A 13,208-nucleotide genomic window follows, 5' to 3' on the forward strand; every position below is an offset into this window, starting at 1 on the left:
GATGATGATGATGATGATGATGATGATGATGATGATGATGATGATGATGATGATGATGATGATGATGATGATGATGATGATGATGATGATGATGATGATGATGATGATGATGATGATGATGATGATGATGATGATGATGATGATGATGATGATGATGATAATAATAATAATAATAATAATAATAATAATAATAATAATAATAATAATAATAAAATAATAATAATAATAATAATAATAACAATAATAATAATAATAATAATAATAATAATAATAAAATCTGCTCTGCTCTGCTCTGCTCGGCTCGGCTCGGCTGAAATCTACTCTACTCTGCTCTGCTGAAATCTGCTCTGCTCTGCTCTGCTTTGCTTTGCTGAAATCTGCTCTGCTCTGCCCAGAAGCTCAAAAGAACAGGGCCTTAATCACTCTATCAGTCTAACTCTAACCCTTATATACATTGTACAGTACGAAACTCTTCCTCCATTAAAAAGAAAAAAAATACACAGAAGGCAATTTTCAGAGATTCAACCCTAACTGTAGCTCTTCATCTGCCTCCGCTGCGCCACCGCGTCTCCTCCCGGGTAAGTTTAAACGACATTTGATGTCACTTCTATCATTCGCTAATTGTAATTTGCAACTACGAATTTTAGGGTTTATCATTGAATTTTTTGTCTAATAAATTGATTTTAATTTGGTTTCCATGATGTAATTTAAGTCAGTTAATGAAAAATCGTTCAAAATTGATTGAGTTTACTAAAATTGCTATTTTTTTTTCAGTGTATAAATCGCAATTCTGACTATCTCGACCCCTGTATATATATTTTTTTCTCTATTAGTTGTTAAATACTATATATTTTCTGAAGAAGGGGGTTCGTTGGTTAAAGTGTAACTCTAATTGGTTAATTAATGGATGGAGGTTATTGAGGTTCTCTCGAATTCCATTGAATTCTTCTTTTGGTCTGAATTCTTGTTTTGCTTGGAATTCTTGTTTTGCTCTGACTTTATTCTGTTTTTGAGCCTAATTTGTTGTTGGCTGGTTGTTAAGACAATAATTGTGGTGGGTTTATGGAAAGGGTGCGAGGGAGAAGTAGGTGCATCAATAGGGTGTGAATGCGTGGTTGCTAGATGCGTGGCTGTTGCATGGTTGTTGTTGTTGTTGCAGGGGGAATAATAGTGGCTTGGTGTGTGGTGCATTTGGTGAATGAATGGGAGTTAAGTGTAATGCTGCTAGTATTGTGGGTTATTAGGTGTTTTAAACCACCGATTGAAGGTTAAATTGACCCACCGAGTGATGCATTCGACACATTTACATATGATTCCTTCTCATTTACAGTAATTTGGATTGGTTTTTGCCCAGCATTTTAAAACCCCATTTGGGTCTTCTGTAAATGAGTTCTTCACTTCTAAGAGAGTTTCCAAAGTTGAGTGTTTTTTAGGATGAAATATTTGCCAAAAACAGAGTAAAATAACACAACGAAAACCTCAAAAATGCCATTTTAATCAATTAAACTGTACAAGTGTACAACTACCTAGATCATTAAATTTGAATTTGAATTTTATGAGGAAATTTTGAAAATTGAAGTGAATTTTACATATGTTGTGGTGTAATTTCCTTATCCAAAATAGAAAGTTACCCAGAAGAAAAATAAAACAGAGTATAAGTACTCAAAGATGCAATCTTTAATCACTTAGACAAATACCCAGATGCTAAATTTTGCAGACAATGAAAAAGGAGCAAATTTGGAGTGAAGTTTTAGCTTTTTTTGGTTGTAATTTATGAAGTGAAAAAACAGGGGATTTTTTATGATCAATGCTCTATTCGAAAAATAAATGTGGGAAAATGGACAGGTGAAAGTGAAAGTATTATGGGTATTCTGAAAATTGCATGCAAAATGAAAGGAAATGAGTCAAAGTGATGTGGGAAAAGGTTTAAGTTTGAAGGTTGTTGTAAATGGCATTTAAAAAAGGAGTTGACTTTTTCAATCTTCTGATAAATTTAGAAAGACAACAACTACTATATTACTATTGACTATTGCAAATTTGTAATCAAACCCAGATAAAGCAAATAGACCTAATAAGTAAACTGAGGAAAATGGGATGGGTTTCATTCTAGCAAAAATGACTACTACAAGGGTGACTTATGACCACCACCAGGTCACAAATATCAAGGGTTGCTAAATTACACAAGAAATTAGCTACCAATCGCAGTGCCCCTTCTCCCCTTTTTATATGTACAATGTTGAAAAAGGATCCCAACTACCCCCCTATCCTATGTGTGATAGTTATTTGGTAGGCTGTTGTCACTTGGTGTGCTACTGCTGCTTTCTTTATTCTTCCCCTCCTTGTATATGTGATCAGTCTACGTGGCATGCCAGCTCCTTTGTTCATTGTAGGTTTAGGAGAGTTTTTGGATAAAATTTTGGAATAAATCAAGTGTTTGGCATTATGCTATGTTTTTAGGCATTACTTAACGAACTGCTACTACTTTTACTCGGTTTCTCACAACTAAAGCAAGAGCAAAATAAATCAGAAAGAACAGTAAAGAAAATGAGGGAAGTTGGGCTGCATTTTGTAAAATAAATCAGAAAGAACATTAAAGGATACAATTACCACATTATACCTAACTAAGCCAATCCCTACTACTCCTTTTTATATGTCCCCCTTTTTTTTTTGTTTATTTTTTCAGTTCTAACAACTTCTTCTAATAAGGAAAAGAAAAAGGATGGGGAATTTTACAAACTGCTGCCAAAGTCTATGAAAGCACTCATTCTGTTGATGTGGGCAATGATGAAATCGAATTGATGGGTGAAAAGACTCATCAAGTCATGGTGAGAGTATACTTATATATTATGCTAAGATTACAAAAAAAATGTATGGTAGTTAATGCTGTTAGATATTATAGATTATTTAATTGTTTGTGTGATAATTGGTATGGCATACTGTGAATTGAAACAGGTTTTGAAGCCATAGCTTTTTGGAGGGAATCGTTCAATTTACAAAGGAGACTCTGCCGAAATTTTTTCTAATAATTGTTTACATTAATTATTTTATTGTAAGTGTTGCTCTTTTTTTGTCTTTTAAGTTTTAACAATTGAGATCATAGTTACTAATACATATCTTAATGCTGGAGAATATATGGAAAACTTGAGGAAATATAAGAACAAAGGACGACAAAGTCTACTTGGAGGTTGTATGTGGGCAAAAGAATGAAAAAGTCTAAGGTTTAGGGAGTGCTTCACAAATGTACTACAAGAGCGTTCCTACTTCTCACCGTACTACATATTGTATATCGTCATTAGTTCTTATTTGTCATACGAGAGGTGATTTTTGAAACAATTAGTCTTATGGTTACTAATATTGTTTTGAATACATTGATACAAAATTGATGATGATATTTTGGATATTCGAATAAAATTAATATTTTGGTTTTTTGAATTTTTGCGTGGGTACTTTTTTTTATGATTGATATTAGTCATAGCTAAATTATGGCCTCCAAATATTAATAGCTCGGCGCAAAAATTCAGCGACTACAAGAAATCTGCATAGTTGGAATAATTGGTTTCAGTAGTTTCTAGCAAAAAAAATAATTTTCATAGTCGCAAAAGTTAGGTCTTGTAGTCGCTAATCCGTCGCGAAAAAATTAGTCTTAATAGTCTCAAAATTTTGGCCTTTAGTTGCAAATCCATCGCAAAAAAATCAATCTCTGTAGTCGCAAAAGTTTGGTTTCGTAGTCGCAAAATTTGGTCTTATAGTTGCTAATCTGTTGCAAAAATAGTTTTAAAACATTAGTTTTCGTAGTCGCTAATCCGTTGCAAATATTTTACGACGGACAATGATATAGTTGCTAAAATTTGAAAGTTAGTCGCTAAATGGCAGTTGCAAAGTCGTTGCAAATTCGTCGCTAAATTTGCGACAATTCAAAAATTAGTCGCAAAAATGGATTTGCAACGAGGTCTTTGCCAACTAACCAAAGTAGTTGCTACGCAAATCCATTTTTGCGACGGATTTGCGACTACTTTGGCTGTCGCTAATACCCCTTTTTCTTGTAGTGAAGAAGATTTAAAGAACTATATATAAGCTAAGCCTTTAATTTTAACTAAAGGGAAGGTTTTAAAGTGTTGTTTGATTTGGATTTTGAGGTTTTAAAGTAAGTTAGTATTGCTGTAAATTTGATTGATTGGGTATTGATTGAGATGTTATTGTTTGGTTTAGGAGAGGAGTTTATTGAATGTGATTTCTAGATATATAGTAAAGTGGCATACATACCAATTAGTTTATTCAAAGTACGTACAAGTTACGAAACCTTGTCTTTAGATGCATGTTTAGGGATGTATCGAGAACATTAACTTAGTATCATGTATAGAGAAGACTGGGCTAAATTGTTTGGTTATACATTGTGATTTCCGTATATTGTGTATGAGGCATGTTTGAGATATAAGTATATGACTACGGTTGTGGGTGATGTATAAGTGATTGTCTTATCAATTGGATATGTTATGATTAATTAAAGGTTATGGATTCTTGGTTGTCTATAAGTGGAATTAATTTTGATAATGGTTCCATGAGGTTAATTTTTAATACTCTTTCATGAATTAATTATAATTTGAGTAGAGGAAGTTCATTAAAGTATTTAAGACGAGGTTCAGGATTTGAAGTGCCCTATGCACTTAAGGTGTTTATACACCGAGGTAGTTAAGGATTCAACTAAATATTGTTTGCCACTAATAAATGAAGAATTGAATTGGAACTTTGGATTGCTTGGAATAATGTGATATTTGATTGATTATATATTGTGTTTTCATATGAGTTATCACCAAGTCTAAACTTGTAAATCACGTAAAGTGCAAGATGGATAAGCAATAAAACTCTAGATTTGTGCACATCTGGAGTAATGACAATCAGGGGTTAGGGTACACAGGGTATTAGCCGTGCACTTTTCTCGAGGCCATCTGATCTACGAATCTCTTATTTCAAATACTTTTCAAAACTAGGAGTTAGATGAGATCTCATACTAACTACGGTCACGAAGTCACGCCGTGGTCGTTGGATGTTTATTGATGTTTCCGAAAGGAGCTGAGGCATGGGGTTTTTCTTTTATTGATGTTCCAAATTGAGCATGGGTTGGACAACCTTGTCTATTGCTTAATCCAATGAATAAATAAATGAGTTAGCTACTACCAACTAGTGAAGTCTTAATAAAATTGATAGTTGATTCGTGTGTTGAGTCTATAATTTAATGATGCATGATGTTTGATTAGTAGTAGCATGTTAGGGATTTCTTAATTTATTTTGCGGCTTGTATGTACTCAACTTTGTTGATTGCGTGCTTTTGTGTGTGTCTTTCTTTGGTCATGGCCTTCGCCTTTAAATGACCCTGTGACGATCCAATTTTTACACTTGTAATATTGGGGAGCAGACTCATCACAGGTGTTTCCATAGTTGGGACTTGCATCAAGGTGGTGGGATTTTGAGTGGAGAGTTGGTTATTGTTTACAGTTTATTTCTTTTCATAAGTTTGAATTTATTTAAACTCTGGTTTTGTTTATTTACTACTTTTGTGGGGTTTTGAATAAGGGCATTAATGGTTCCAAGTTGTAAGATTTAATTTGGTTTTGGTTATTGGTTTTGAAACTTATTTATAACTGAGTTAGTTTTTCCGCTGCTATTTTCTGATAAAGCCTTAACGTTTGAACACGTGGCGGTAGCACGCCAGTAATTCTCTTGAATATTGTTCAGGGTCCTCACAGATTTAAAGAGAGAATTATTGGGGTGTTACACCCCACCCATCAGGCGATGGGTGGGCGATGGTCGGACAAGATGCATAGGGAGGAGTTCGACCAGTGGGCGCTGGTTTTCTATCTCCCCAATCAGTATCTACATCCTTCACTTAACGCACAGCATGACCATCGCCTGATGGATGGGCGATGGGTTGGCAGCTTCGTAGGGTTAACTTCGGAGGTTGTAACTCGAAATTTAGGAATATTATAGGGGCATGCAGACTATCATTGGAAAGTTCTTCAAGTCTAGTTTGCAACAACTTAAATCGTCTCAATCCGATGTGTATATCAAAAACTATGATCGAAACAGTTCACACGGTTCGATTTTTGCCTCATCGTTCATTACTATTTTGCTTCATTCTTAACTCAAATTAATTTAGAAAGGCACATATAGTGACCCCTTTGGATGGTATGTTCATTTTCATGTACGCGCTAATCAAAATCGACATCCCCTAGCATAGAATATTTGTTCAACAAACTTAATTCATAGGCTTCCATCAAAACATTATTTGAATCAACTCCGAACACTTCAAAAGCATCTAAATGACTATGAAATAACCTGAAACCTTAAGAAAAACACAAACAGGACATAATAGAGTGATATATGCATGATGACTTATGCAAATATGACCCTAAAAACTACCAAAAAGACTAAAAAAAAACAGGCTACAAAACTAGCATAAATGGGTATTTGTTCTTTATAGTGACCTTATTCATCAACTCCCTACAATCAATACATAGCTCATACTTCCATCTTTCTTCTTAACAAACAATACTAGAGCTCCTCCAATAATGGGGCTCCCCAAGGTGATGCATTTGGTATTATGTACGCTTTTTTCTAACAAAATCCTAAAATTACTCCTTTAATTCACTCATCTCCTTAGGTGTCATTTGACATTGCGCCTAGGAAACAGGTGCTGTTTTAAGAACCAAAATCTATGGCCTGGTAAAACCTATCACTCTTTTGGGTGAAATACCTGGAATCTCCTCAGAAAATACATCTAGGAATTCATTTACTACTTTGATGTTCTCATGGCCTAGATGACTCTTCATTATCCAAATTTCTCACATTGCAGAAATAGATTAAATTGGATGCCCCTTCTTAACGTTTTTAGTCAACTTCATCATAGAAATGATCCTAGTGTATTTAGGTCTCTATACCTCCAATGAATAGTAATTCACCTCTAGAAGTTCTCAAATAATTTTCTCAAATTCAATCAGATTCGATAAGAACTCTCACTACAACATCTAAGAGGCCAGGTCACGCATACAATTGTTAGGGGCTTTTAATCGTTGCATTAATTAGCTCTAATGTGATGACCTAGAGTCATCGTATCCGCTTGCGTTGCATTAGGTTAAGTGGTGATAATAAAAGTTAGGCCCTGTTCTTTTGAGCTTCTGGGCAGAGCAGAGCAGATTTCAGCAGAGCAAAGCAAAGCAGAGCAGAGCAGAGCAGATTTCAGCAGAGCAGAGCAGATTTCAGCCGAGCCGAGCAGAGCAGAGCAGATTTTATTATTATTATTATTATTATTATTATTATTATTATTATTATTATGTTATTATTATTGTTGTTATTATTATTATTATTATTATTATTATTATTATTATTATTATTATTATTATTATTATTATTATTATTATTATTATTATTAATAATTTATTATTATTATTATTATTATTATTAAATATTAATAATTATTTTTTATTTTTTTTATTTTTTTATTAAATATCAATAATTAATTATTGTTATTATTATTATTAAGTATTAATTATTATTATAATAATTTAATATTAAGTATTAATTTTAAGTAGAGCAGAGCAGGGCAAAGCAGAGCAGAGCAGAGCAGATTGAAGCAAAGCAGAGCAGATTGAAGCAGAGCAGAGCAGATTTCAGCAAAGCAGAGCAGAGCAGAGCAGAGCAAAGCAGATTTCAGCAGAGCAGAGCAGAGCAAAGCAGCTCTAAAGAACGGGGCCTTAGACATCATTATTAATAGACGCATTACGTAGTGATGAAATCCAATTTTTGGATTATTTATTTATTTTTATTATTTTTTTTGGTTTGGTGTTATAATAAAAGTTTTAGATTTTGTTAGGCCTTGTTTGGTTCGCCTTATTTTTGCTTATTTGAACTTATCTGATCTGAATGTCAGATTTGATCAAACTTTGACCATAAATATATGATACTTTATACGGAAAAAATATATCAAGTGGGGGTCTTGTTAGATTCGTAATAATGTGTATTTTATTAATATGTGATTTTCATAATTTTTTTCATTACAAAATTAAAGATATTTAGCGATAAAATTCTGCACCTAAAACGATGATATGATCTGTATTTATTTGTTCAGAGATAAGTAAAAATAAGGTGAATTAAACAATACCTTATAATCAAATCAAATTAAATTTTGATAATTTTATGGTGATATAAGCCAAAAAATTAACTGAGCTCTAATGTGAAGAGTTTGGAGTATAAATCTCGATTTGGGGATAAACTCACCCTAATATCGTTCTCAACAAGTGGACCATGAGAATTAGGGGTGTCCGTTCGATTTTCGGTTTGGAGTTAGGCCAAATCCAATCCGATCCGACATATAATTCGGTTTTCAATTTTTCAATCCGATCCAATCCGAAATTACTCTCCCAATCCGATCCGAATTAAAATTCAATTATTTGGATCTGATCCGAAAATCCGAATTATAATACGTTAATTTTTAGCGTCCAATACGATAACTATATATATATATACACACACACATACATATTAATTATCCATTTGTTCAAGTCTTAAAATTAATACAAATCTTGAAATAGTGTAATTATTCATCATCAAGTCAATATTAATTATTACTTAGCTAGAACAACTACAAGACATCAACATTACAACAACACTATGCACATAATATCAGCAGCTAACTACATGGCATCACCAAATATTAGCATTCAGTAGCAACACCTTAATTAATCAATAAGTCAGCATATTAGTAGATGCTTAATTTTACAATTCGGTTTTCGGTTTGGTTTGGATCTAATTAGGGTCAATCCGATTCAATCCGAAAATCCAAATTTTAAAAAAATCTCAATCCGATCCAATCCGATTTAAAATTCGAATCCGATCCGAATTGATAATTTAGTTTGGATTGAATTGAACTTCGATTTTAATCCGAATTATGGACATCCCTAATGAGAATTGTGCACCCGAGTCGAATTAAAATTCCAATTGGGCAACCCCAGTACCATTCTCCCCACCAAACAAAAGACTACGTATATACGGTATACTCCAAATCTTCTTCTCACATTTTTCTCCCCAATTACAACTTTACAAGCAACCAACCCACCAATCCGTCTCTTTCTTCTGTGCGCCAAACAATGGGAGTCGCCGTTAACACCGCCGTCGACGATGCCGCAATCTCTCTCCTCCACCACCCCAACTCCGGCGAAGAAGCCCCCAAAATCATCCCAAAAGACTCCTTTCACTTCGCATACATCATCTACTTTACTCTCGGAACTGGGTTTTTACTCCCATGGAATGCCTTCATCACAGCCGTTGATTACTTCGACTACCTCTACCCTGATCAGAGCGTTGACCGCATCTTCGCCGTTGCTTACATGCTTACAGGACTTTTCTCTCTCCTAGTCATCATCTTCTCTTTGAGGAAATCTGATGCATTTGTACGGATCAATATGGGCTTGGGCCTCTTTGTTGTGGCCCTGTTTGTGGTGCCATTGATGGATGTGTTCTATATTAAGGGCCGAAGTGGGCTTTATGATGGGTTTTATGTGACTGTTGGTGTTTTGTGCTTAGCGGGCTTGGCTGATGCTTTGGTCCAAGGTGGGCTTATTGGGTCTGCCGGTGAGTTGCCGGAGAGATATATGCAGGCTGTTGTTGCTGGAACTGCTGCTTCAGGTTTGTGTTTTTTTATTGACTTTTATGTTTTTTTGGGTGCTTAAAGTTTTAATTTTTTTGGGTGTTTTGATGATTTGGGGATCAATTTGGAAATGGGATTTTGTTTGTTTTATGAATTATTACTTCATTTTTGTTTAATTTGATCATTTTATTGGTGGATTTGTTGAGAATTGAGAACTTTTTGGTTTGGAGTAGAGTCTCAATATATCGATGATTTGACTTGGATGGATGAAATTGTAAATGTTTCCAAGTTTGAAGGATGAAATTGGAATTGGGTATAAGTTTTGAGAGATGAATTTGGAAATGGGATTTTGTTTTTTTCATGAATTACTTCTCTTTTGTTTAATGCGGTTAATTTTGATCATTTTCTTGGTGGATTTGCTGAGAATTGAGAACTTTTTGGTTTGGAGTATAGTCTCAATGTATTGATGATTTGTATTAGGTTTGACTTTGATGAATGTTTCTTAGTTTGAAGGATGAAATTGGAATTGGGTATAATTTTTGAGAGATGAAATTGGAAATGAATTGAGTTTGATTGACTCGTGAAGTTGTGATGTTTTGAGGGATGAGATTGGAAATGGTTAATTAACTTACCTTTCCAGGTATAGATTTTATGTGGATTTTCAGCTGTGTGGATTGTTTTGTTAAGAAATTTGTCTGCTAGTTTAGTATGATACTTGTTGCCAATTTAGGGTTGGGTCCTAGAATTTGATTGGATTTATGTTGTCAAAGTAATTGGAAGCTTTACTTTGGAAGAAGCATATAGATGAGGTTAAGAAATGCTGGTGCTGAATTTTGTTCCCATGCTCAATGCCTCTATCTTGGAATTTAGCTGAGTTTGTTTATAAGGAGCAATGGTTTTTGCAGTGTGAAGCAAATGATCAATTGAAATGGTGGTGATTGCTAGATGTTGCTTTAGATGGTTATAAAGTTATTTAGTTGTTTGTCGTTAGGCCTAAAATCTATGATCAGCATGTTAATATCATGTATTCATGTTTTAAGGTAAAAAACTAAAAATATTTAATTTTATCTTTAAAATTATATTTTGGCTCCATAGGCTATAAACATTGTTTGTGCATTGGCGTCACGAGCGAGCGGAATTGGATCGACTATGAAAGATTTGATGGTTTATCAACTTTTAAGAATTGGGAAGGGGAGGCATAGCCGCAAGGCACATGGCTGACAAGCTACATTGATGGATTTAAGTAATTAATTAGGAAAGCTAAGCTTGAATTCTGTAGAAATCCTTTAGAAATAGCATCGACATGAGTTGCAACTAGGATTTAGCATTCGTCTTTTGATGGTGACAAAAGTTCCCCAGTGCTGGACTAGTGGACTACTTAATCAGATTTAAGACATAAATCAACTTAATACATTGCATGCTTTCCAAAAATGGGCATTGTAGTGGAAGTCTATGCTCATATTAAATTCACCTGTGCTCTCTTTTCTGAATGATTGCTGAACTAAGTTGCATTTTCTTATTAACTGCAGGTGTTCTTGTTTCTTTTATTAGAATCTTTACAAAAGCAGTATATCCACAAGATATCGATGGTTTGAGGGACAGTGCAATCTTATACTTCATTTTCGGGATTGTACTTATGATCATCTGTGTCGTCTTTTATAATGTGGCACATAGACTTCCAGTGATCAAATACTACAATGAGCTTAAGTTGCAGGCTGTAAATGAGGCAAACAAAGAGAAGGATTCTTTATCTGGTCCTGTTTGGGAAATTATGGGAAGAATCAAATGGCATGGAATTGGGATTATAGTCATATATGTTGTGACTCTTTCCATATTTCCAGGCTTCATTACTGAAGATGTCCATTCAACACTTCTTGGGGATTGGTACCCAATTCTCCTCATCACTGCCTACAATGTTTTTGATTTGGTGGGCAAGGCGATTACTTCTTTCTATCTCCTTGAAAATGAAAATGCTGCCATTGGTGCGTGTTTTGCTCGGTTGCTGTTTTATCCTCTCTTTTTGGGATGCTTGCATGGTCCTCAATTTTTTAGAACTGAGATTCCTGTGACAGTGCTGACATGTCTGTTGGGACTGACAAATGGCTATCTTACTAGTGTTCTGATGATTTTGGCTCCCAAAACTGTCCAACTTCAACACTCAGAAACAGCAGGGACTTTGGTCGTGCTGTTCTTAATAGTTGGCTTGGCTTCTGGCTCAATTGTGTCTTGGTTTTGGGTCATCTGATCCAATAACATTTTGTTTTACCTGATGCTATGTAATCTGCTGGTATGTGTCAGCTTAAATTATAATTTAGAGATCCTTCGTCAACCCTTGTGCAGTAGGAAATGGAGGGGGTGAATGATCCTAGCTTATTTCATGCCTGATCTCATCACGATGGGGTAACTCAGGGATGTAATTGTTCAATTTGTAAAGCTCTGTAAGATATGTTTCTTTACATTCTTAAAATTGTAACTTTTATTCAGTTCTGCATATTATGAAAATTGTGTTCTTGTATAGTTGCCCGTCCTCACTGGCTCACTGTTTAATCCCTGTTGTTGTTAGTATAGTAGAACTAGAACCTTCATATTTTCTTGTTCTGAATTGGCTCACTTGGCTAATTAAATATGAAGTATTTAATGTATCCATCTCCATAAGAGATGATTGTAAACAAAAAAAAAAACGCACATACTCTGTCTTATGCCTAAAAGGTGATCCAAGGTTGTCATCTTAAGTGCATGTTTGGCTCAATTACTGTTAACGGTCTGGACAATGTAAGTGCCAACTCAAATAACTCTTGAGATTCATGTGATGGTCAATCAATCAATCAATCAATCAATCAAAGCCTTAATCCCAAAAGTGGGGTCGGCTAACATGAACCAAATTTGATTATTCCGTGTAGTCATCAACATAAATCTTTCTCCTCCATCCCTTACGATCCAAAACTTCATCCTCACGTAAATCCATGCACTTCATATCCTTCCTCACTCCTTCCAACCAAGTCATCTTTGGTCTCCCTCTTCCTCGTTTAATCCCTCCATGGTCCCACTCTTCCACTCTTCGCACCGGTGCACCCTCGGGTCTCCGTCTTACATGTCCAAACCAACGCAGACGATTTTCCCTTAATTTATCTACAATGCCCGCCACACCTACTTTCTTGCGAATAACCTCATTTCTGATTCTATCTCTTAAAGTGTTTCCACACATCCACCTTAACATGCGCATTTCCGTAACCTCCATCTTTTTAATATGCTCTTTCTTAGAAGCCCAACATTCTGTACCATAGAGCAACACTGGTCTTATGGCAGTCCTGTAGAATTTTCCCTTCAACTTTAAGGGAATGCTGCGGTCGCATAACACTCCCGTGGCCGCTCTCCATTTAAGCCACCCTGACTTAATCCTGTGGGTCACGTCTTGATCAATGTCACCATTCTTCTGGATGATCGACCCTAGGTACTTAAAACATTCACTCATGGTCAAATCCTTTCCATCCAAACTCACCACTTCATTGCTTGTCCCCCTCTGAGTGCCAAAACGACAAACCAAATATTCAGTCTTACTCCGACTTAG

At 35.0% G+C, this 13,208-nt stretch overlaps 1 protein-coding gene and 1 long non-coding RNA gene across 3 annotated transcripts; both read left to right on the forward strand.

Annotated features, from left to right (window-relative positions):
* The first annotated feature begins 440 nt into the window (after positions 1–440).
* On the forward strand, positions 441–3,432 carry LOC145642667 (uncharacterized). Of its 2 annotated transcripts, XR_014115714.1 has the most exons (3): positions 441–578; positions 2,684–2,825; positions 2,953–3,432. It is a non-coding gene; the product is annotated as an uncharacterized LOC145642667 (long non-coding RNA). The 2 variants fall into 2 exon arrangements; XR_014115713.1 differs by having other exon boundaries at positions 441–2,825.
* A 5,608-nt stretch (positions 3,433–9,040) lies between these two features.
* On the forward strand, positions 9,041–12,155 carry LOC145642735 (equilibrative nucleotide transporter 1-like). Its single transcript, XM_081693928.1, has 2 exons — positions 9,041–9,678; positions 11,170–12,155. The coding sequence occupies exons 1-2, from the start codon at positions 9,141–9,143 to the stop codon at positions 11,883–11,885; spliced, it is 1,254 nt and encodes a 417-aa protein (XP_081550054.1). The 5' UTR covers positions 9,041–9,140; the 3' UTR covers positions 11,886–12,155.
* The last annotated feature ends 1,053 nt before the right edge of the window (positions 12,156–13,208 follow it).

Source organism: Chenopodium album, chromosome 1 (genome assembly GCF_948465745.1).
Source record: "Chenopodium album chromosome 1, dcCheAlbu1.1, whole genome shotgun sequence".
Lineage (NCBI taxonomy): Eukaryota > Viridiplantae > Streptophyta > Magnoliopsida > Caryophyllales > Amaranthaceae > Chenopodium > Chenopodium album.